General features: G+C 41.5%; 1 protein-coding gene across 3 annotated transcripts in view; it reads right to left on the bottom strand.

Annotated features, from left to right (window-relative positions):
• Nucleotides 1-1,047: 1,047 nt before the first annotated feature.
• Nucleotides 1,048-22,187, bottom strand: part of DENND3 (DENN domain containing 3) — a 40,381-nt gene continuing 19,241 nt past the window's right edge. For all 3 annotated transcript variants that reach the window (XM_086741321.1, XM_086741323.1, XM_086741322.1), the window contains 14 exons: nucleotides 20,170-20,266; nucleotides 16,959-17,062; nucleotides 16,466-16,647; nucleotides 15,704-16,225; nucleotides 14,183-14,445; nucleotides 12,981-13,151; nucleotides 11,927-12,056; nucleotides 11,374-11,481; nucleotides 9,408-9,547; nucleotides 8,042-8,202; nucleotides 6,482-6,615; nucleotides 5,342-5,457; nucleotides 5,059-5,196; nucleotides 1,048-2,582 (listed from right to left, as the gene is read on the bottom strand). In XM_086741321.1, the coding sequence (XP_086597447.1) occupies nucleotides 2,382-2,582; nucleotides 5,059-5,196; nucleotides 5,342-5,457; nucleotides 6,482-6,615; nucleotides 8,042-8,202; nucleotides 9,408-9,547; nucleotides 11,374-11,481; nucleotides 11,927-12,056; nucleotides 12,981-13,151; nucleotides 14,183-14,445; nucleotides 15,704-16,225; nucleotides 16,466-16,647; nucleotides 16,959-17,062; nucleotides 20,170-20,266 (2,467 nt within the window). In that variant the 3' untranslated portion in view covers nucleotides 1,048-2,381. The remainder of the gene's footprint in view (nucleotides 2,583-5,058; nucleotides 5,197-5,341; nucleotides 5,458-6,481; nucleotides 6,616-8,041; nucleotides 8,203-9,407; nucleotides 9,548-11,373; nucleotides 11,482-11,926; nucleotides 12,057-12,980; nucleotides 13,152-14,182; nucleotides 14,446-15,703; nucleotides 16,226-16,465; nucleotides 16,648-16,958; nucleotides 17,063-20,169; nucleotides 20,267-22,187) is intronic.

Raw genomic sequence — 22,187 nt, 5'->3', positions numbered from 1 at the left:
GAGTCACAGAACAGCTCAAGGTAGAAAACACACGACAGTCATCGAGTCCAACTCCTGCTCCTCCAGACCAGGTTGCTCAGAGCCCCGTCCAACCTGGCCTTGAACGTTTCCAGGGATGGGGCATCCACCACCTCTCTGGGCAACCTGGGCCAGTGTTCCACCACCCTCAGGGTAAAAAATTTCTTCCTTATGTCTAATCTAAATCTACCTCCCTCTATTTTAAAACCGTTACCCCTCGTCTTATCGCAACGGGGCCTGCTAAGAAGTTTCAAACTGTAAGTGAACACGTACCTGAGCTTTCTCATCACACCAGGAGAGACAAGCCAACACGCCATTGCACTCCTCAGGTCAGTGGAACTGGTGTTGCTGCTACTCCTGCTCTGGGGGATGGCTTAGATTTCTTCAAGGACCTTTGTACCTCATGGTTTTGTCTGATGCAGTTAAACTCTTCTCCTATGTGCTGGTGCTCAACAGCTGGTATTAAAGAAAGCAGTGTTTTTAAAAAGGAGACATCTACTCAATAAATTACATTCCTATTGAATAAATCAGTCTGGAGTCTTATCAATAAAATAATTTACAAGCATGAAAATAGACATTTGCTAGTTTTGTCATCTGACATTTTCATTAAATGGGAATAAACCAGTCGAGAAGGCAAAACCAGGTTTAAAAAGTCCGGCAGGAATGAAAAATCAATGAAGGCAACAACAGGCAGGTGGCAGGTTGGTGTAGCTGGGCTCATCTCTGCAGCGAGTGAGATTTCAGCAGCAGCACTTGTGGGTCTCTGTACAGGGAAGTCTTCTAATTCAGTAATTAATTCATTTCAGCCAGCTGCCAGGGAGGAAAATAAGGAACCTGAAAGTTACAGCTGAGGGGCTCAAAGGAGGACACATCACCAGCAGAAGCTGGTTTGAGAAAGGAGAATGCATGGAGAGAAAACCCACGGAACTATTCTCCGTAGGGCACAGAGAGGATGCAAGGCAGTGCTGAAAATCATTCTTGTATCGTGTATGGAGTTACACAGGAAAAAGAACAAGGTACAAAGAGAGGTCAGAGTATCAATACAGTGTTTAATATTCTCAAATTGAAAAATAAAAAACTAAAAAGGTAAAAATCTCAGTTACCATCATATGATAAAACCTTTCATCAGCACACTGAAAGAGTCAAATATTTCACGGCGTGTACTTCCAGTAGCTTGCACTTCTGTCAGCCCTACGCTGTTTTGTATTTATTAACAAAAGTAGCAGCCCTTTTTTGTCCCTTCCATTTACAATTTTTTAAATATTGTATTCCACTTTACTCAGCATTGATACAGACAAAACAACTCTGCATAGATTTATTGTTTTACTTGGAGATCATTGCCACCAATGGAAAAAACCAACGTACATCAGGAAGCAACGAGGGAACGCTGCTCCAGACAATCCCCTCGACTGCGGTGTGACGACGCTCACTTCAGCAATTCAGGGGTAGTTTGAGGACCCTGCAGTACTTAAAAATTACACAAATTCTACACAAAGTAACAGCAGTTCCTCTGATGACAGCAGTGGAGACCGAAGGGAGAAGAGGCAGAGGTTTGTTTGCACAGTAACTGAAAGGTTGCTTCCAAAAGCATAGTAATATAAACAGTAATTAAATAAATTAAGTGCTTCAGAAAAAAAAAAACAATCGGTTTCCCAAACTGTTACAAATGCCAAGTGCTGTGCATTGCTTTTAGAGGAAAAATGCATTTGAAAAGTAAAACAGTCATTAATAATGTCCACATATCTTGTATCAGCAGCAGGGAGCCTTCAGTGCTACGAGGGAGAGCCTGCCTGCGCCTAAATTTTAAATAACACAGCACCATGAAGATACAAAGAGGGGTAAGGGACAGTCTTCCCAGCTAAACCCAGCTAGTTCAGAAAGATACTCAGCATCTACAGGAACTCCATAAATCCAACAAATGCACTTAGCTGGGCGTTCCCGGTGACCGTTTCCAGCTATCACAACCCGTAAAGGCAGACGGAACGCCATTTTTCAGGCACCTCCCACGCACTGCCCAGAAAGAGCTCCAGTGAAACTACTGAGCCGGCTTCAGCTCTCCCAACGCCGTCTGCACCACGCAGCCCGGCCCAAAACCCCGGTCCTTCACAACAGCAGGCCGGTGACCCCTCTATTCACATTTCTGTTTCTTTATCAAATGTGCAGGAGCAGCACAAGGTGCAAGGAGAGATTCACGTCTGTTTTGACTTTCTGCAACAACGCAGGGACTAAAATAACTCAATAAATAAAATAAAATAAAAACCCCACAACACTGGCAGGTGGTTGAACTACATGCAAAACGCTGGGGCAAACACAGCCTGAGGTCTCCACGTTTTTCTAGCACAGGGAGACTTTGAATGGCTCAACTACTCGGCTTTCCAAATGGCAATCTTCCCTTCCTCCTTCCCAGAGCCGCTGAGGACGTATCTGTCCTCCGCCGAGCACAGCGCCTTTACTGTGTCAGCGTGACCAACCAACTCTTTCTCCACAGTCTTCTTCTCGGCGCTGATCACGTAGATCTTCCCTTTGCTTTTGCCTTGCGATCTTCCACTGCTGCCAACCCACATCTGGAGGAAAACCAAACCAAAACACAAAACCACAATCATTTTCACTCTTTACATTTCAGTCTAGGACACAGTCAAGGAGTTTTACGTGCCACATCGATACAGTGAGGGTTCTCTCTTGCTAGGCTGGAAAAGGGAAACACTGGAAAATTCCTGTATATATGTACATGAGTTGCAGGCTCCTGGCAGGTCTCTTGGCTCCCCTGAGGTTTTCCCCCGTTCACAAAACCCCCGCGTGCGCCACACCGGAGCGCTCCGCTGCCAATCGTGCCGGCACCGGAGCTTCTCGCCTCAGCAACTTGACGTGCCTTTGGTGCCACAGACCCGGTGCAGAGAATAAGACAGAAAGTGTCGCTTTACCACTGTACAAACCGCAGCATGCCTGTATCTTGAGCGCTGTGCGCAGTTCTGATCTCTGCACCGCAAGAGCGGAGAAGATCCAGGGAAGAGTAACTAAAACTAGCAAGAGAAAGGAAAAGCTGTCGTATCAGCAGAGGTGAAAACATCCAGGACTCCTTAAGCTGGAGACAAAGTAGCTAAGGAAGGATCACATTAAGGTTTACAGAAATCACAGAAGTGCAGATAAGTAGAATGTAGAACCGCTGTCCAACCACAATTAGAGAAGTAAAAGACACGTGTGAAAAACAGAAAAAGTTCTGTTTCACTTAGAAGAAAGTACTTCCCCGTACGCGGCTGGCACTGGACTTCTGGAAGCTGCAGCTACAGGAAACTGTGGCACCAGCAAGTTCAAAATGAAACAAGATCAACAAGAGATTGGGTCCAAAAACAGATAATTAAAGGCTGAGGCACAGGTGCACACTTTAGTACCCCTAAACAAGAATCACGGACGGTGAGGGAGCTTAAGGGGAACGGACTGCAGACAGAGGCCAGGTTCACTCGCTCTCCCTGCACAGCAGAAAAAGCTGTGGTCTTCTTGTGCTTAGAATCAGAACAGTTTGGGTTGGAAGTGACCTTCAAGGCCATCTAGTCCAACCCCCCTGCAAGGAGCAGGGACATCTCCAACCACATCAGGTTGCTCAGAGCCCCGTCCAACCTGGCCTGGAATGTTTTCAGGGATGGGGCATCCACCACCTCTCTGGGCAACCTGGGACAGTGCTCCACCACCCTCAGTGTAAAAATTTTTTTCGTAATATCTAATCTGAATCTACCTCCCTCTGTTTTGAAACCATTACCCCTTGTCCTGTCACAACAGGCCCTACTGAACAGTCTCTCCCCATTTTTCCTGTAGGCCCCCTTGAGGTACTGGAAGGCTGCTATAACATCTCCCCGAAGTCTTCTCTTCTCCAGGCTGAACAGCCCCAACTCTCTCAGCCTGTCCTCACAGGGAGGAGCACCTCCGTTCAAAGGAACAGAGATATCTTCCAGTTGTTCCTTTTGTATCACAGAATCACAGAATTCACAGAATTATTATCAAGATTGGAAAAGACCTAAAAGATCATCCAGTCCAACCATCACCAATACTTCTCAGCTAAATCATATCCCTATCAATGAGATGATGGACTACAATGTTAGTTAAGGTGAAGGAATAAGTGGAAGAGAATAAGGAATAAGTGAGGAATAAGTGCAAGAGAAAAGGAACAAAGTTTTTAAGTAGAACAGAAGAGAGCTTAATGCCTTGGGGTTTCCAAAGAATCCTCCAACATTCTTAAAACAGGGTTAAATATACCCATCTCTACGTTGGGGAAGGATATCTCAAAAGGTTTTTCCATTTTAGTTCACAAATCTAACCCAGGGCTGAATACACAGAAAGCTTCCCTATTGCATGAGGCACTTCATGGAAAAAGTCATTTTTGAGGAAGAAAGGAGGGAAAATCTGAAACACAGATTCAGAAAGTTGCTTTCCCAATAGATACATATTCAGTATTTATTTGCAAATTAACCCTAAACCTGTCCATATGGTATCACAACAACAACCATTTGCACAGCTACTGATACCATGCAGAAAGAGCGGTACACAGCCTGAGGCAAACAGACAGGAACACAAGATGCGAAGGTAGGAAGCCATTGGCTCCTTTGGTCTCTCTTGAGTTAGGAATGTGGTAACCAAACAAGAAGAAGGTCATCTCCAAAAATACGCCGGCTAATTGGCATTTATTGTTTGTCTATTAACCTTTTCCAAGGCTTAGTCTTCACAGCCCTGAGATTAAATATCAAGAGACCTAAACTTTCTGTTTCTACAGTTCCCTGAAAATGTCAGTGGCTAATAAAAGTCACCATACATTTAATTACTGATGAGGCTTTTGGCTTGACATGCGTTTTGTATGTATCCCTGTAACAGCCAGTTGTGCTGGGCAGTCATTAGCTTCTGTGATTTCAAAGAGGAATCAACATTTCAAACCAGTATGTATGCAAATACCCAGTAAGGCAGCCAACCAGTGACAGCCCATGAGAACAGCAAACAAACAAAACTTCAGTAAAGAATTCCAGACCAGGCAAAAACAGTCCAAAAGTCTCTCACCTGGTTTTTAACTCTTATCATACAAGTAATCTCAGAGCAATCTTGCAGATGAATCTTTTGAGGAGTACTTGAGAAGTCTTTGGTGTTCCAAATATACAGGTCACTGCTCCCTGAATAAGACACCCACACTTCGTCTCTCTGAAGCACAGGAAGAGATGTTTAACATCAGAGATGTTTAACACGAGCACTGCTGACAGGATGTACATTGTAAAGAGTAATTACAACTTGTAACGCTACGCAGTCATGCTTCCTTTGAACTCTATTAACAGTTTAAATGGAATACCTCAGGAAAGGGCTGGAAGCAGAGAAAATAGCAACACAGATCCTTCAGGTGATGCTCAATTTTCATCTGTAGTCGAAAGTCATGAGTTGACACTACAAGTATGCAACTTCCAGTACCTTCAATATGAAAGATAAAGAGTTAGTAACAGAAGTGCCTACTTCCTCCATCTTTATAAACCATGGAGAAAAAAGACAAAATATAATGGATGCATCTAACAACTGTGTTGTTTCTCCATCAACAGGGAAATCTTTGAGGTACTTCTTCCTGCTTTTCAGAGTATCTGTTTTTTAGATCTGTTCTTTCTCCAGACGCTGGTTGCTGTTCTGCAGTGCACACACCTGTTAGTTTAGAGTCCAAACATGATGAGAGGAGAAGAAACAAACTCCATAAAATGAGGACATCTCATACTTCGGTTCTCAAGTACACAATTATTTCAATCCAGAGAACTGAAACCGAGTGTCTGTGCTACAGAGTTAACAGGGCTGAATCCTGGCTCACCACAGCAATGGCAGCATCGCTACTGCCCACAGCAGGACCAGGAATTTCCTGAGGCTTTAGCTGCTGTTCTGTTAAAATATGTTTGGATCCAAGCTTTTGTGTATGGTAGTACTGATTATCAGTGCAAAATTCTTGAACTGGTCATCATTTACGAAACAACTTCAAGTTCATCATTTACTCTAGCACAAAGCTTTACTTTCATTCCTCTAAACTCCTACAGAGGGGATGACAAATTTCTAGAAGTGGCCAAAATGCAGGTCGGAGGATTACCAAGTCAGCCCAACACCATAAAGCCTAGCTGAAACATCAAACAATTTGCAACCGCTATTGCCCCTCTGAACTTTAAAAGGACTTTCTCAGTTTTCCATTCTGATTTACAGACAGGGGGATCAGACAAATACAGTCACATCCTGCAGCAAGGGCAATACCTCCAGGAATGATCCAAGCCAGTCATTTATTAAGTGTTTTGGAGACCTTACCTACAGAAGGCTGCTTAAACAGACTAAACAGAGAATGGGGGAAGAATATCACGTACACATAAGGCTGAGTTTGAGTTTAATGTATTGTTTTGTCTAATAAAACAGCATATTATGTGAAGATGTAATTTTTTTTTTTTTGTAATTATTTGAGGAATGAACTTACAGCACCACAGCTGGTCATTATGAAGCTTGATAGACGTGAGATTTTGGCAGGGCAGCTGAAAGACACGGTTAACTTTCAAAGTGCTGATGTTCCAAGCGATCACTGTTCCATCTAAACTGCTTGAGTACGCCTCACTGTTGGTACAGATTAAAAAAATAATAACAGTAGTATAGTGTACGTTCACATTCAGAACAGAGTGCACAGAGAAGAGACTTATTTGCAAAACAACCAATTTTACAGTAAGCCAAACTAATGTTCTTCATTTCAGAGACTGGAAGAGTAAAGCACAGTAACTGTTCCCAAGAGAGCATGGACTGAAGTCCAAAAGTCTTCAAGGCCAGATACTATCATTATTTTCATAGTGAACAATTAGACTGGTTCAATTCTTTTAAACAAGGTGATCAGAGTCTTGAGTGGACAGGAACATGTCCATCCTGTGCCCACCAAGACGCCTAGGGAAGAATCTAAACTTTTTTCCTCCCTCACTATATTCTAGTTAGCTGTCCCTAGACAGCTGAAAGCTCATTTAAGCTCTGGGTTGCAGCCAGGCATCCACCTTTCAAGCTGCTCATGTCTCCTACTGGAACAAAAGTGCTCTAGTACAGATTTTTTTTCTTCTTCTTAAGATTATACCCTACAAACTCAGTATCACTGGAAATACTGCAAGCTAATTCAGAACTCTCAGTGAACTGAAGCACACATTACAGCATGCATGAGGAGTTAAGTATAACATAAACTTTCCCTATAATTCTCCTGAACATCGCTGCCTGTTGGATTTTTCCTCTTTATCACTCAAGTTTGGACAAAAATATCTCAAACCTGTTTTTCTTGGCTACTGCACCTGAGAAAACAAGTTCTACTGTCCCTTTTTTTTTAACCATTAACATCTGTTGTCTTCAGATGAGAAAACCTTTTTCAGAAAGTTCCAACAACACCTGAAAAAATTCTCCCTGAAACCCAGTTACGCCCACTGCACCACTGGCAGAGCTACGGCTGATGTCTGGTCTAGCCTGGGAGCTGCCGCTCCCATGGGAAGACAGCAGGTTACGGCCTCCAGCCAACACTCTTCCCAGTACTCCCAAAAAGATCAAAAGCATTCTGCCTGAAGAAAACAATAAATGTATTATTTCTTTTACAAACAGGCAGGAAAAACAAGAAGCACACTGTAAACATCTAGTCGATGATGTGCTCCACGCAAAAATGAGGTGGTCTTTAAACCGCATCTGGATTGATGCTTCGCTGGATGCTGCCAATTTCCAGCTGCTCTCATCCTCATCCAAAAAAAAGAATTCCTTTGCTGTCTTTGTTCCCAAGTACATAATGCTCTTTCTTTAAAAAAGAAATTCTTAGTTTACCATACAGAAGTAACAAGAACAGGGTAAATGAAGGCTTATGTTAGCAGGATAAAACAAGAAATTCTTTCTAGTATCGAGGAAAATCAGTCACTGATTTATTATATGGGCTCATTTTCCCCGAGCACAAGGTTACTTGTGGTACAGACAGCCTTCACATTTGCTCGTAGATGTGTTTTTAAGAAGAAAACATTGTAATTAAACATACCTGGCTATTCCATTCTTTTTCTCCACAATGATGTCTGTAACGTCGGAACGATGATCGTTTAGTTGCTTATTACAAGACATACTGTGGGTGTTGATTATATAAATGATGGAGTCTTGAGAGCCGATCCACACTTGACTCTGTTCTACCATGATCATACAAGTCTGGGGAGAAAAAGCAGGATTAAATAGAATCTAGAAGAAAAAATCACTCTTTCACGTAACATGGAAAAAGATTAAGGTGCTACACATTAAGATGCTACAGATTTCTGGTGATTACAGTGAGAGACCAAGACTGAGCGCTCCAGTATTCCATCCTTTGCTCTGCTCTACAAATAATAAGGGAGGACAGATCTCTCTGCTGAGTTTATCCCTTCAATAAATAGGATTAATAATCTGTCTCGGTAACTGAGTGAAAGCTGTGTTTCCTGGTCCAAACAAAGTAAAAGTTACAAAGGGCATCAGGGGAAACCACAGAAGTTAGTTAGTTCTTTCTTTTGGATTGGAAGCTGTCCTAGCCATCTGATATAAATATGTTTCCTACTTCAGTCAGAGGCAATGTCTAGGAAAATACTGTTTTCTCCTCTACTGTCTCTGGAACATCCTTCCCTCTTCATCTCTCTCCCTCCCGAGTCCCACCAGTTCCAAACTTTCCTCCTCTTCTTTTTCTCTTCTTTAGAACAGGTCTGTATCCAACTCTTCTCCTGGATTCCCATCTTCCCTCCACCAACTCTTCACCATCAGCTTTACCTCTCCCTTTTTGACTCTCCCACACTCATCCACAGCGATGTTTCTCAGCTTTCACACAAGTCACCTATCCAATCCCTTTTCCTGTGTGTTTTTCACTCAGTCTGCAGCTCTGGTTCAGCTTCCCCTTGCATTGAGAGAGTTACTCTTTTCAGGTGGTCTTTCACAAAGAACTCTCTTGAACTTGCTGGTTGAGTCATCTTCTAAAGCGCTATCTCTCTTCCAGTGTGATCCACTTGGTTTCCTTACATCTGTCCCCAGTTTCCAGTTCTTCAGCACAGGTGACTTTTCATCTATTCTAAGGGCTACCCTTCTCATCTTCTTTTAATATCAATTCTCCTATTCTTTCTCCTCAACTGTTTCAAACCTGCCTTCCTGCCCCAAGAACCCAGGCCGTTAGGCCAGCAGGCCCTCCCAATATCCACTCCATCACTTCTCACCAGTTGGTTTCTTTCATTACGAATCCATTTTCCCTCCTTTCACTTTTTCTCAAAAATACCAATTTCTCCAAGCTCACCGAAGCCCAAACAACTCTACTCACAACAGGGATTCAAGGTCATACAGGCTACCGGAACAAAGGCACCAAGCTAAAGCAGCAATTGTGATAGGTATGGCAGTCTTACCAGTTTAGAGCGGCCCATTTTGAAGCAGTGTTGTTGAATAGACCAGGTAGATGCATCAAAGACCACCACCTTCCCCTCATTTAAAGCACACCACAGCTTCGGATGAGCATTGCCAAGTTTTTCTGAAGGGTCAAGATGCCCTAGAAATGAAGCAGAGAAGATGAGAGAGGTAAAATAAAATAAACCACTTTTGGAGACGCGTAGCAGCTTTCTAACAAAACACATCTGTGTTCTGGAACTCACATCACCAGCCAGTGAATGGCACAGCTTTCACAATGAATTTGTGCTGGTTCTCATCTATTTACTGAGCTCACCTGATGATGTAATCTTACACCTCAAAGCTATTCAAAGCAGAGATTATATTTTTCATTGATGATTAAGTACTTGGCTAACTGGGACTGCAGGAAGGCTTTTAAGCCCTGTGAAACACAACTAATAAATCCACTCGTTCTATCCGCTCCGTTAGAGCTCCACTTAGAAATCTCGTGCTACAAAGAAAGAAAAGCACCACTGAGCCCACCACCACCCACCCACTCAGATAGGGTTGCTCCTGCCTGCTTTCTTAACTTTGGAATTCCACTAACTTTCCCCTTTTGCCTCAACTAGGAATTACATACGAACTCCAATCAGAAGACTAGTAAGGTTATGAAGTTAAGAACTGGGAACTTCCAGAACGAACATATCATAGAATCATAGAATGGTTTGGGTTGGAAGGGACCTTTCAAGGCCATCTAGTCCAACCCCCTGCAAGAAGCAGGGACATCTCCAACCACATCAGGTTGCTCAGAGCCTCAGCCAACCTGGTCTTGAATGTTTCCAGGGATGGGGCATCCACCACCTCTCTGGGCAACCTGGGCCAGTGTTCCACCACCCTCAGTGGAAAAAAAGTTTTCCTTATGTCCAGTCTGAATCTGCTTCCTTCTATTTTAAAACCATTACCCCTGGTCCTGTCACACCAGGCCCTGCTGAAGAGTCTCTCCCCATCTTTCCTGTAGGCCCCCTTGAGGTACTGAAAGGCCACTACAAGGTCTCCCTGGAGCCTCCTCTTCTCCAGGCTGAACAGCGCCAGCTCTTTCAGCCTGTCCTCATAGGAGAGGTGCTCTAGCCCTCTGATCATCTTCGTGGCCTCCTCTGGACCCTCTCCAACTGGTCCATGTCCTTCTTATGCTGGAGGCTCCAGAGCTGGAAGCAGTACTGCAGGTGGGGATAGAGGGGGAGAATCACCTCCCTCGACCTGCTGGCCACGCTCCTCTTGATGCAGCCCAGGATGCGGTTGGCTTACGAGTTACCTACCCCTTTCTGGATCAATAGGTCAAAGGAAGCTCTGCTACCTAAATTCATGCCCATTGCACGCAGTCCTTAACTTTTCTTTTTTTCCACTCTAATGCTTTTTGAATTAGTCAGATATAAACGTGCCAAATACCAGAGAAAAGCTCACAAGGAAATTGCTAATGCTTTCTTCAGGGATGGACTTAAATTACACGTGATGAATGGTACATTAGATCACACACTGTCACGGGCACATAGGTCTGGCTGGGATTTCAAGAGGTGGTACACTGTGCCCTGCACTGTGGTTCAACCAAACACCCCCATACAACTCTACTGAAAAAAAAATTTAAAAAAACAATGACTATTGATCAATGATGGAGCATCATTCATCCACCCTGCTCAAGAAGTGAGGCAGAAGAACGGGAAATCAGCACATTAACACATCATTGAAGTCTATTATAAGGCAAATACACACAGGAAGACAAATTAAGACTGTGAAAGCTACGTGAAAGTTATCTTAATATGCAATATTACTGTTCTTTTTTAATGATTTTCTGTTTTAGTATTCAACACACAACCAAAGCATGTCAGAATGCAAACGAAATCAGGCAGTCATAATACCAGGTGTTACGAGATAACATGCTTTATAGGCTAATTAAAGCTGGGCTAACGTAAAGCAAGCAATACATCACCTTACCTGGCGTATAGAGCAAGACATCTACTGCCTGTGGAAATGTCTCGCCAGCTGAGGGGTTGATCTTATGCTTTAATGTCTCTGAAGTTGTTTTGGGGACCATCATAGGCACTAAAATATATTTTTAAAAGGTCATGAAGTGCACACTTGAGCCTGAAATAGATCTATAATTCTTATGAAAGAATAATTCTGCACCGTTTATTCACATTTCTCACTTTTCTTTCCCTCTAACCTCAGCTGACTAGTAGGGCCCAAAGACCTTTTGTACAAATTCTGGTGGCAGAAGCATGCATACAACAAGCAAAATAAAAACACAGCATCCAATATGCAGACAGACATACCAACTAAGGTTCTGATCCACAGAAGCAAAAAAAAAAAAAAACAAACCAAAAAACCCCTAAGCTTTCTATCAATACTATTTAATACACTACATCTGTGAAAGTGTATATATTTCTATTTCTACAGATAATCAGGTTGAAAAGTGGAATATAAATAGGAAGAGCTGAAACAGATGATGCAACAACAGCAGGCTTTGCAGCATTGCTATGTGACTAACCTTCATTTTTCATCCTGTCGAAATAAGACAGTTTAGAGGCTGCATATATGGTTTTGGAGGACTGCAGGGCACCAACCACAGCATCCATCAGGAGAACGTTTGTCAGTGCTTGCTGAATATACTGAGGGTCCTAAAGATAAAAGTCTTACTGTAGTTTATCTGTTGCTTATTATTCTTACAAGTTCCACGTTCAGCAATCACAATGCACGTCAGGCTTAGCACAAGCACTAGCCAGTCGCTGCCCTGCAGCATCATTCACGCTACTTGCGGTCAAACCCCACTCCCACACCGCACGTTCCGCTCCCAAGCAAGGTCATGGAGCAGGGAGCCAGGAGCCAGCATTAGGTCCGAAAGAATACTTCAGATATGGCACAATCTTGATACAGGATGTGAAAATGAAATTATATGAATGGCACTGATGGAAAATATACAGCAGGCACAGGCTGGATATCCATTTTCAGGCTGTTCTTCACAGGAGGGAACTACGCATTACGCTTCACCTTGGCGAAAATGATTCAAACCCTTCCTGAAAACCCGCCAACCTACATTTTCACTATTAAATTCACCAGTTGTGAAGGTTTATGTGGTTTAAACAGAAACACTGCTTGTATGATCTCTTTCTCTTAAGGTTGCTGTGGCAGAAGAATATATTTTGCTCTATTCATTGAAAGGATCTATAGTCACCAGGGTTCCAGCACGGCAAAACTCTTTCTACACATTATATTTTGAAGCAAGGGGGGAAATTTTTCTGTTAATTAGGATCACTACTCTCATACACCGTATGCTTCAGAAACTATTTCACAGAACTAGTGACTAAATTAAAAGTTCCATGCCAGCGGCTGAGAAAAAATATTCTGTAATTTTAAATGTAATCACTTTTTTCTTTATTATTCCAGAAGTATTATATTTAGAAGTAATGGCAAAAATAAAAGTTTATTACTTAGCTACTGTCTGCTGAAACCTAGAAATTCTAAGATTGAGGCACAAATTCTTTAGAACAGAGATAGAAAGCACATACTTCATACTTATTGGTTAGAAATTCCCATCTTTATACCTTGTGGTCATCTGCCATTTTCTTTCCAGCCCACATTTCTTTCACTATCAGGTACCAGAGATCACACTCAGTTTTAAGGTTAGCTTCAAAGACTTCTTTTTTAGATAATGTTTTAATCCTCAGAGTAGGTATTCTCAAAAGGAGGAAAGCTACAGTTGTGCTCTTAACATCCTGGAAATGTAGGGAAACAAAGAAAGCAAGGAAAATAAACTATGCAATTTCGGATACGGTGCAGTACTGATCCTGCAGGGTAACTTGCCTTATTCACAACTACAGGTAACGATTGCAATCATCCATACACACCGTTAAGCAGAGATGAATCATAGAATCATGGAATGGTTTGGGTTGGAAGGGACCTTCAAAGCCCATCTAGTCCAACCCCCCTGCAAGGAGCAGGGACATCCCCAACCAGATCAGGTTGCTCAGAGCCTCAGCCAACCTGGCCTTGAATGTTTCCAGGGATGGGGCATCCACCACCTCTCTGGGGAACCTGGGCCAGTGTTCCACCACCCTCAGGGTAAAAAATTTTTCCTAATGTCTAATCTAAATCTACCTCCCTCTAGTTTAAAACCATTACCCCTGGTCCTGTCACACCAGGCCCTGCTGACAGTCTCTCCCCACCTTTCCTGCAGCCCCCTTTAGGTACTGGAAGGCTGCTACAAGGTCTCCCTGGAGCCTCCTCTTCTCCAGGCTGAACAGCCCCAACTCTCTCAGCCTGTCCTCACAGCAGAGGTGCTCCAGCCCTCTAATCATCTTTGTGGCCTCCTCTGGACCTTCTTCAACTGGTCCATGTCCTTCTTATGTTGGGGGCTGATTTTATGAAGGTCTACATTGCAGACAACATAGCTACACGGTGGGTACAAGCTGGCTCGCTGACATCAGTCAATTAAGTACACTTAATGCTCAGGTTATTAAATTCCTCTAGCTCTGTGCTTTGCACCTTTCTGTACTGCGAGAGGTTATGATCTCTAGATTTTTACTCTGTCACCCCAGCACCTAGCAAACCATACTACATCAGCCCTGAAACTCTTGATCGAAAGACTCAGAATTTTACCTAATCAATCACTCATAAATTACTGACTTTAGAGGTGTCTCCTACACTCCTTACTGACACTTTAAGTGGAGACACAGATCTCTCAGCAGACAGAACATGGCTTATATCCTTAGGCATGCAAGAGAACAAGAAGATTCTTGACGCTCACCTCTATATCCCTGAAAGCAGCAATCTGGATGTAGCCAGGCCGTCCTCCTTCAGTCAAAAGGAACAAACGCTTTTGGGTCAGAGCTATTTTTCCTACACCATAGTTAGTTTTAACTGAGCAAGATAACTTGTAGACACATTCATTTTTATCTAGATGCTCTATTACTGTTGGTGGCAGATTCACCTCTTGAGCTTCTGCTTCAGTTTCTTTCCAGTAGTTGTAGAAATCTCTGAATGTTTCAGGATCAATTTGTTTCTGATGTCCTAAAAACATTTTAAAATTTATTCACTGTGAGAAAAGATTTTACAGATTTGCACAGAAAGATAGCTTTAAAAGATACTAATTTTTAAATTATGTCCCTAATAACATAATGGGTAAGTGAGGTGCAAAAACTAGAAAAAATAGGCCTGAAGAAGAGTTAAAAGACAAAATTCTTCTCCTGAGGTAGAAAATTCCCTCTGTAATTAGCCCATAAGTCTCATGCATCTGGCATCCTCCCTTCCACCTTACTGTATGGAGGGAGGGAGCAAACACTGTACTAATCTTGGTTTTTTTAAGTTCACATCAAAAATCTAGTCAGTCAATGGGAAAGGATTTGTACTTCCCTCCTGAACTGAAAACTTTTCATTATGACTTTCCAGTTCTTTATTCTACTGAATGCTGCTATATCACATACTTACCAACCTGGGATAGAAGCTAAAGTTGTGACAGTTGCAACAGGCATTCTAAGTAATTAATTATTCTAAGAATTCAAGTGTTTGTACAGCAGAATCTCAAACAAACACAAATTATTTCACAATGTATGCCACCTCTGGCTTCAGAAAATCTTGCTACAGTCTTGCTGTTTTGACAAATGTTTAATCCTTTGTGGCCACAAAAATATGTTACCAGGGTAACTAGCAAAGAAAGATAACTGAATAGTGTTTTATAAAAGCACTCTTAAACTATATTTTTAGAAATCAACCACAAGATTCAGATGTCATTCAGAAGAGAAGTTCTCTCAAATATAAACATAACCTCTCCTTTTGCTATGATGACCAGCCAAGAGGAATTTAACTGTAGGTACTTGAATTCTGGATTTTTTTAGTTTATTTTTAAGAAACTGCCACCCTGCCGTGTTACCTAGTGGTCTTACAACACATCCATTAGCAAGCAGGACAGTCTCATACTCGCTTTACTCATAATCTAAGGCAAAGCAGAACTGCACATCGTCAGATGACAAAACTACCTCACTTACACAACGTGAAAAATTGTAAATTGTGTGCCCAAACGTTAGTAGATTCCTCGTCTTCATCGTGGATGTAAATATAGACATTCTTGTACACATTAAATCTGTTCTCCATAATTACCCTAATTAAATAAAACTGTTCATAAAGCTCACATATTGTGACTTTTTAGAGGCCCAGAAAATGTTGAATAATAATTAAAAAGAAAAAAAAATGGAGTTAAAAAATTTATTTTGGTTCGTAAAATGTCATTGCTCCAACGTAGATGGTTGCTAAAATTGTATCTTACACTCACCTACTGTTAGGGCATCAAATAACCGATGTATAGTGTCTATATCTTTGACAATCCCGGATTCCTGAATTCGCTTCACAAAATCATCCAGTTGCATATGTGTTTTTGGCAATTCAAAGTTTTTCACGTGGTCGTCTATTTTCATCACTTCTCGTTGTTTTTCCATCACTCGACTTATCAGCTTCTTCAGCTCAGGTTTGCGGTCTGCTTGAGAACGCTCAGAAGGAGGCATGGTTTCCACTATTTTTCTTACAAGATCAGTGGGGAAAATTCTTAAGTCTGTTTTATCTAGGTTCTGAAAGTCAGAAAGTGCATTTAGTAGCTTCCCTTGCATCAAGCTAATAAGTCCCCGGAGGTAGAAGTACCTTGCCAGCAAAGCTGAGTTATCAGGCGGTAAGGTATTTATAGCTTTACTGAGATGGTTGAAGAAGTCTGTGTAGTAGGAATGAACACACTGGAACATCAGAGGAAAGTGAATTTCTGGGATTTTGAAGGTACTGACTGATTTGGAGGGCATTTTTACAGCTGAAAACAAAACAAACAAACAAAAAAAGTACATGGATTAGAGTAAGCAGTGAGTAAAAGCGCAAGTATCTTCACAACCAGCCATACTACAAACATCAAAAAGAATCAAGAGCAACAAAATGACCCAGCTCACTACTTCCTTCCAGCATCTGACACTGCTTCTGTGAAAGTTATCCAGTGATGTCACCCACAAAGACAACAGACAGGACACTGTATTTGTTCAACGTGTTCTTCCCTTACCGACGCCTGTTTCTATTCTTCGAAGCGAGGAATTTCTAGTAGGGCCCTCTGGCAGCTTGATATCTTGCAGGTTAGGCATACTGATTACCATACGCCTGCTGATCATGTGCTGTTGATTAAACCGTTTAGAAGCCATTTTCTCCATAGTCAGTCTTCTCGGGGTATGAAACATCAAGTTTAATCTGAGAAAAATACAAAAACCCCATATAACTAGTTTTAAAATTCAGTATGTATACACACTTAATTACTACTTGGTATTATTTTTTTGTATAATGGTATTAAATTACACTTATAGTACCAATTTACAATTTCAACAGCTACAGCTGGACAAGTTCATATCACTCTTTTACAGCAATCTTAATAAAATGGCTTGGCAATTAGTCATAATCTTGTTCATCGACGACCTGATCTCATACCAATAGAGTCCAAAAGACTTTTATCATCGGTATTGACAGAAGATTCACAATCAGAATAAGGAGTGAGAAAACTTTACCTGTCCTCTTCAGACTGGGTGCTCAACTCAAGTCGAGCGAAAGCATCCATCTTTCTGTTCAGACGAGCTTTAAGGAACGAGTGAAACATGTAGGTCTCTAAAACCTGCGAGACGCAAAATGGTTAACTGTGAATCACTGACAAATTACATTTTATTAGCATGTTTTGCTCATTTTTTATTACCTTTACATATGCAAAGATGAGAACTTCCAATTTAGCAATCACAAAACCAAAACTACTCGAAAGCTTCAACAGAAAACTAACTCAGTTTCCATTCACCTTCTGCACTTTCATGACAGTTGCTGAGTGGTTTCATCTTTTGCCCTCCAAAAGATGAAACCAAACAGAAAAGAGAAATACGGAGCAAAACAGAGTCTTAGCTACAAGTTTAACTGTGTATTTTATGCTTATAACTAGGTGCCGATACATTGTCTATGGTTGGGAATAAGAAGTTTGTGGCACTCTAAATTAACACTATATCATCAAACGGAAAAGACAAGGGAGTCATCTTTTTGCCTGGTAACCCCTAAAATTGTTCTTTTCTCAGGTAATTATTGTGGGGTCATCCAGAAATAATTTGTAAAAGGTCAAAGGGCCACTTTTAGGATAGAGGATACCATTAAAAATGCCAAGTGTGAATTAAAGAAGTTAAAAGCTACCATCTCCATCATTGCAAATTAAAACAGGATGAAAGGAAGGATTTGAGGCAGTAGAACGTGTGTACTATATAAATGTTAGTTCCAGCACGGGGCTTTTAATATTGTTTGAAAAGCCACCAAAAAACCAAAACAAAAAAAAACAAACCCACAAAAACTCACTGATCAGACATCTGTGTATTTCTAGGATTTTTTTAAAAAGTAAATGAGAAAAATTCATAGGAAACCTAGGAAAGTAGTAAAACATTTCACCAACAAATAGGTCATTCTTATTCAAGATGCTTCTTATCAATCCATTCGCAACGTATTGCGTAAAACAGCATCTACAAAAGCATTAAGATTTCTGCTTTTCAATATTTCTCCGGTAGATGGCATATTTTGTTGGCAATTACGTGTACGGGAGGTGACAAGCTGCAGGAACTGGGAACGGTTTATAATGGCTTTTGGAGTTCTCTTAATATAATTCTAGATACCACTAGTAACTACTCCATATTGTGTTATCTTCTAAGATTTATTTGAAAGCAAACCTGCCACTACATTACTTAGTATTTAACTGAATCACCTGCTTAAAGCTCTCCTTAAATGTGCACATTGGAATTTTAAATTATTTTTAAATTTCAATTCGTAAAATTGCCACTATTTCATTTATAGCATTAGCAACTGCTACTGAAAATAGTTTAATTATTTCTATTTGTTTGAAAACCTGGTCAGAACATTTTCGATTAATTGCTCTCCTGATGAGGCATTAATAAGTCCTTTTTAATGTTTCCTTTTTCTTTGTTTTAAGAGTGCCTTCTTTGAAGGCAAATATTAATTTAATCAGGTGCCAACAGTTTAATGTAAAAATAACAGTCTCAATTGCAAGGATGAATCTCTCAACCTTCCCACTTCTGGGCAAAGTACGCTAACACTGCAAGATACTCTCGCAGGAACCTGCATACTCTTTAGTCTCGTTCTCTCCCTGCTCCTTTCCTTCTGTTCCCCCTTCCCTTCTGCTTCCTTCTCACCCAAAGGATCTCCAGTTTTTGATGGTCGGTGATAGTCCTACACCAAAGGCATGGAGAACTGCTCTAAATCCTACAGCCTGGTGACAAAGACACTCTGCTTTGAATGAGGAAAATAAACTAATCCCATTTCCTTAGGATAGACAAAGCCATTACCTAAAAGACGGACTCATGCACCAGTACTGTCTGTGCTCCAGAGGACAACAGACCTGCATCCTTCACAAAAACCCAGCTCACTGTACACATTGGGTGAAAACTAAGTCATTTTGGAGCTTCAGTAGATCAAGCTGGAGTACTGCATCCAACTGGAGGACTGCATCCAGCTCTGGAGTCCCCAACATAAGAAGGACATGGACCAGTTGGAGAGGGTCCAGAGGAGGCCACGAAGATGATCACAGGGCTGGAGCACCTCTCTTATGAGCATAGGTAGAGAGTCGGGGCTGCTCAGCCTGGAGAAGAGGAGTCTCTGGGGAGACCTTATAGCGGTCTTCCAGTACCTCAAGGAGGCCTACAGGAAAGATGGGGAGAAAGTCTTCAGCAGGGCCTGTTGTGATAGGACTAAGGGTAATGGTTTTAAACTAGAGGGAGGTAAATTTAGATTAGATATTAGAAAAAAATTTTTTACCCCGAGGGTGGTGGAACACTGGCCCAGGTTGCCCAGAGAGGTGGTGGATGCCCCATCCCTGGAAACATTCAAGGCCAGGTTGGACGGGGCTCTGAGCAACCTGATGTGGTTGGAGATGTCCCTGCTCCTTGCAGTGGGGTTGGACTAGATGACCTTTGAAGGTCCCTTCCAATCCTAACCATTCTATGATTCTACAATTCTAAGCTTAAGCTAAGGGAAAGATCAAGCTGATCAGGGCGGGTGCAAGAGGGACTCAGGGCTTGTACAGAAAAACTCCACACTCCTACAGGGTTTCAGACCAGATAAATATATAATCAACCGGGTCAGCAGAAGGGCTAAGAAAACAGGCTCATGGACTGGAGCCAAGCAGGCATTGTCAACTCCATGCCCCGTTGCTCAGGCTGCAGATAAAGCAGGTACTTCGATTTGTGTCATTTCAGCTCCCTTCTGCTGTGCTCACAGGCTTGCTGAAAACTCATGTCTACATACGGGCTTCAGTCCAAACAGTTTGGACAGGTGCCTGTGCGTAAAATACAGTGTAGATGTAGCTTTACTGACCATCTGCCATAGGTTAATTCCACTCACGATGAATTATATTTGATTTGTTTTGGATTTACATAGTATCTTGCTCCCCAAAATGCTGTCTACTATTTTATCTGTTTATAGTAAATAAAATAAATTTCATACAATCACAGCAGCACAGAATGGTTTGGGTTGGAAGGGACCTCAAAGACCACCTAGTTCCAACCCCCCTGCCGTGGACAGGGACACCTTCCACTAGAGCAGGTTGCCCAAAACATTCTGTTGGAGTTGGTGGTTCAACAATACCACATAGACCAAACAGTGACCATTCTATTAATTTTTGGCATTAATTCTAAAATATAGATTAATAACAGAGAATCACAACATATTTAACACTACATTTACCTTTTTGTAAAATGGCTGGTCTCCGAGTGCCCTTGTTTTCAGAAATTCTTCACTGTTAAACACTCTATGTTCATAATTTAGATGGTCTTTTACCTCCCTGGAGATAAAAATAATTTTTAAAAAAAGTAAATATGCTTGGAGATTTGTAAGCAAGTTGCACTTTTGCTGTAGCAGCAGCACATTGGTACTACTAGAAATACGCTGCAGTACCAGAAGGCAAAAAGAAAAATATGCCGCAGCATCAGAAGGCAAATTCAGTTTTAATGAACAAGTCTGAGTTACTGAATCATAGAAAAAGAAGCCAAACTCTCATAAGAAGTAAGACAGGCTACCTGCTGCCACTGCCGTTTAAATCAGCAAATTCATTTATAGATTACATATTTTTTTGCTGCACTCTCAACCTCTGCTCATAAAGCCAGCAATAACTGGAAATTATGTTAAACTAAAGAGACAGAACTATTGAAATAAAAGAGAAAGTGAGATAAGAACCGATGCATGTTTTAGTATACGCACAGTCACAGGAGGCAGCAGAGGCCCTATACCACCCCTGGAAAACCAGACATCAATAGTGACTCCATGCCCTAAAGGTGAGCCAGAAAAAATTGTTTCAGCAGCAGAAAGTGAGAGTTTTCCAGAAAAAAAAAAAAAGCTGTTCTCTAAGCTGAAGTCTGTGAGTAAGAAATGGTCAGTTATTTACACTAGATATGTGCAAGTGGCTAAAAACAGGGCTCTTTCATTATTATCTCTTATTTCAACTGCTCATGCTGGGCACTGAGGAACAAGAAATTCCCAGGAAAACTCATGAATGAAGAAAATAAGTTGGTGAGCTAAAATTTGAACGTAAGCACAAAAGAGGAACCTCATACCTGTGCAGAGAACTGACTGGTCTATACTTTGCTGTGTATGACATTAACAGTTTATCGAGCCATATGGGTTCAGAAAAAAGATGGTTAGTAAAAGCACATAGTTCTCTATAATTCTATACAATTTAGCACTTTTTTGCTTTAAACACGGAACGGTCATGCACACAAAAATACTACAGTGCTTCACTGAAGACAGTAGCAACTGCATCAGAAATTTACTTTCCTTCACTCCCGGACGCTGGTAGATATAGCATTAGAAGACAGAAGAAACAAGGCTGAAAAAAAAGAACAAAGAAAGAAAGTTTGAAGGAAAGGAGAAAGAAAGCAAGAAAAAGAATCAACCCCTTTGCAAAATATATTATCTCTGTTCTAAGCATCTGTTCATTTTTTTTTGTAGCCAAGCATTTAGTGTGTTAAAGAGTTCAAGCTGTCAGCACCAAAATGCATTTCTCCTCATCTTTCTCTGGAACACAGCGTTGCCAAACACTGAAATCCACCAAATCCCACCGTGGCAGCACGTCAGGTGTATTTCATTTTCCATAGCCCGCTGTAAAGTCTGTTCTGTCCTCCATACCCAGCAGCTACTGCCTCCCAGGAGGGCCCAGCCACTGGTATGAACACTCCCTAAGCTGATCCAACAAAAGCAAGCAGGTTAACTGGTAACCTGGTCTTTGGACTATATAATTTAACCCAGCACCTTCTCACTGAAGGTGTTAGGGAGCATTCATGTGAGCTGATCCAAAGTGAGCACCATCTCCAGCAAGAGGCAGCAAGAAACAGCTGAGGATGGATATCTGCAAAACTATTTGCAGACCTCCGTCCACATAACCAGATTCTTTAGAAATACCAGGTAGGTAGCTTTATTTTTATGGTTGAGTATGTTAGTATCTATGTAAAGTAAATGAAGCATCTGCAAACCAGTCATCCATTTGCTGCACTTTTTTTTTGTACAAATCACCTACCACACTTCCAGTCCCTCCCAAAATACAAGCAAATAACAGCAGGATTTACAAACAGTACCCTGATGAAGCAGCTGTGGCTATCAACACATTAGATTAGATTAAGGACAAGGAAAATTAGCGTAGCTGGACTTTTTTCTAGAGAAAAAAAAAACCAAACAAAACCTACTCCGTATCATTATTAAAATGTCAGTCC

The sequence above is a fragment of the Chlamydotis macqueenii genome, chromosome 2, assembly GCF_036417535.1.
Source record: "Chlamydotis macqueenii isolate bChlMac1 chromosome 2, bChlMac1.mat, whole genome shotgun sequence".
Classification (NCBI taxonomy): domain Eukaryota; kingdom Metazoa; phylum Chordata; class Aves; order Otidiformes; family Otididae; genus Chlamydotis; species Chlamydotis macqueenii.
This window is presented reverse-complemented; position numbering and strand designations above follow the sequence as displayed.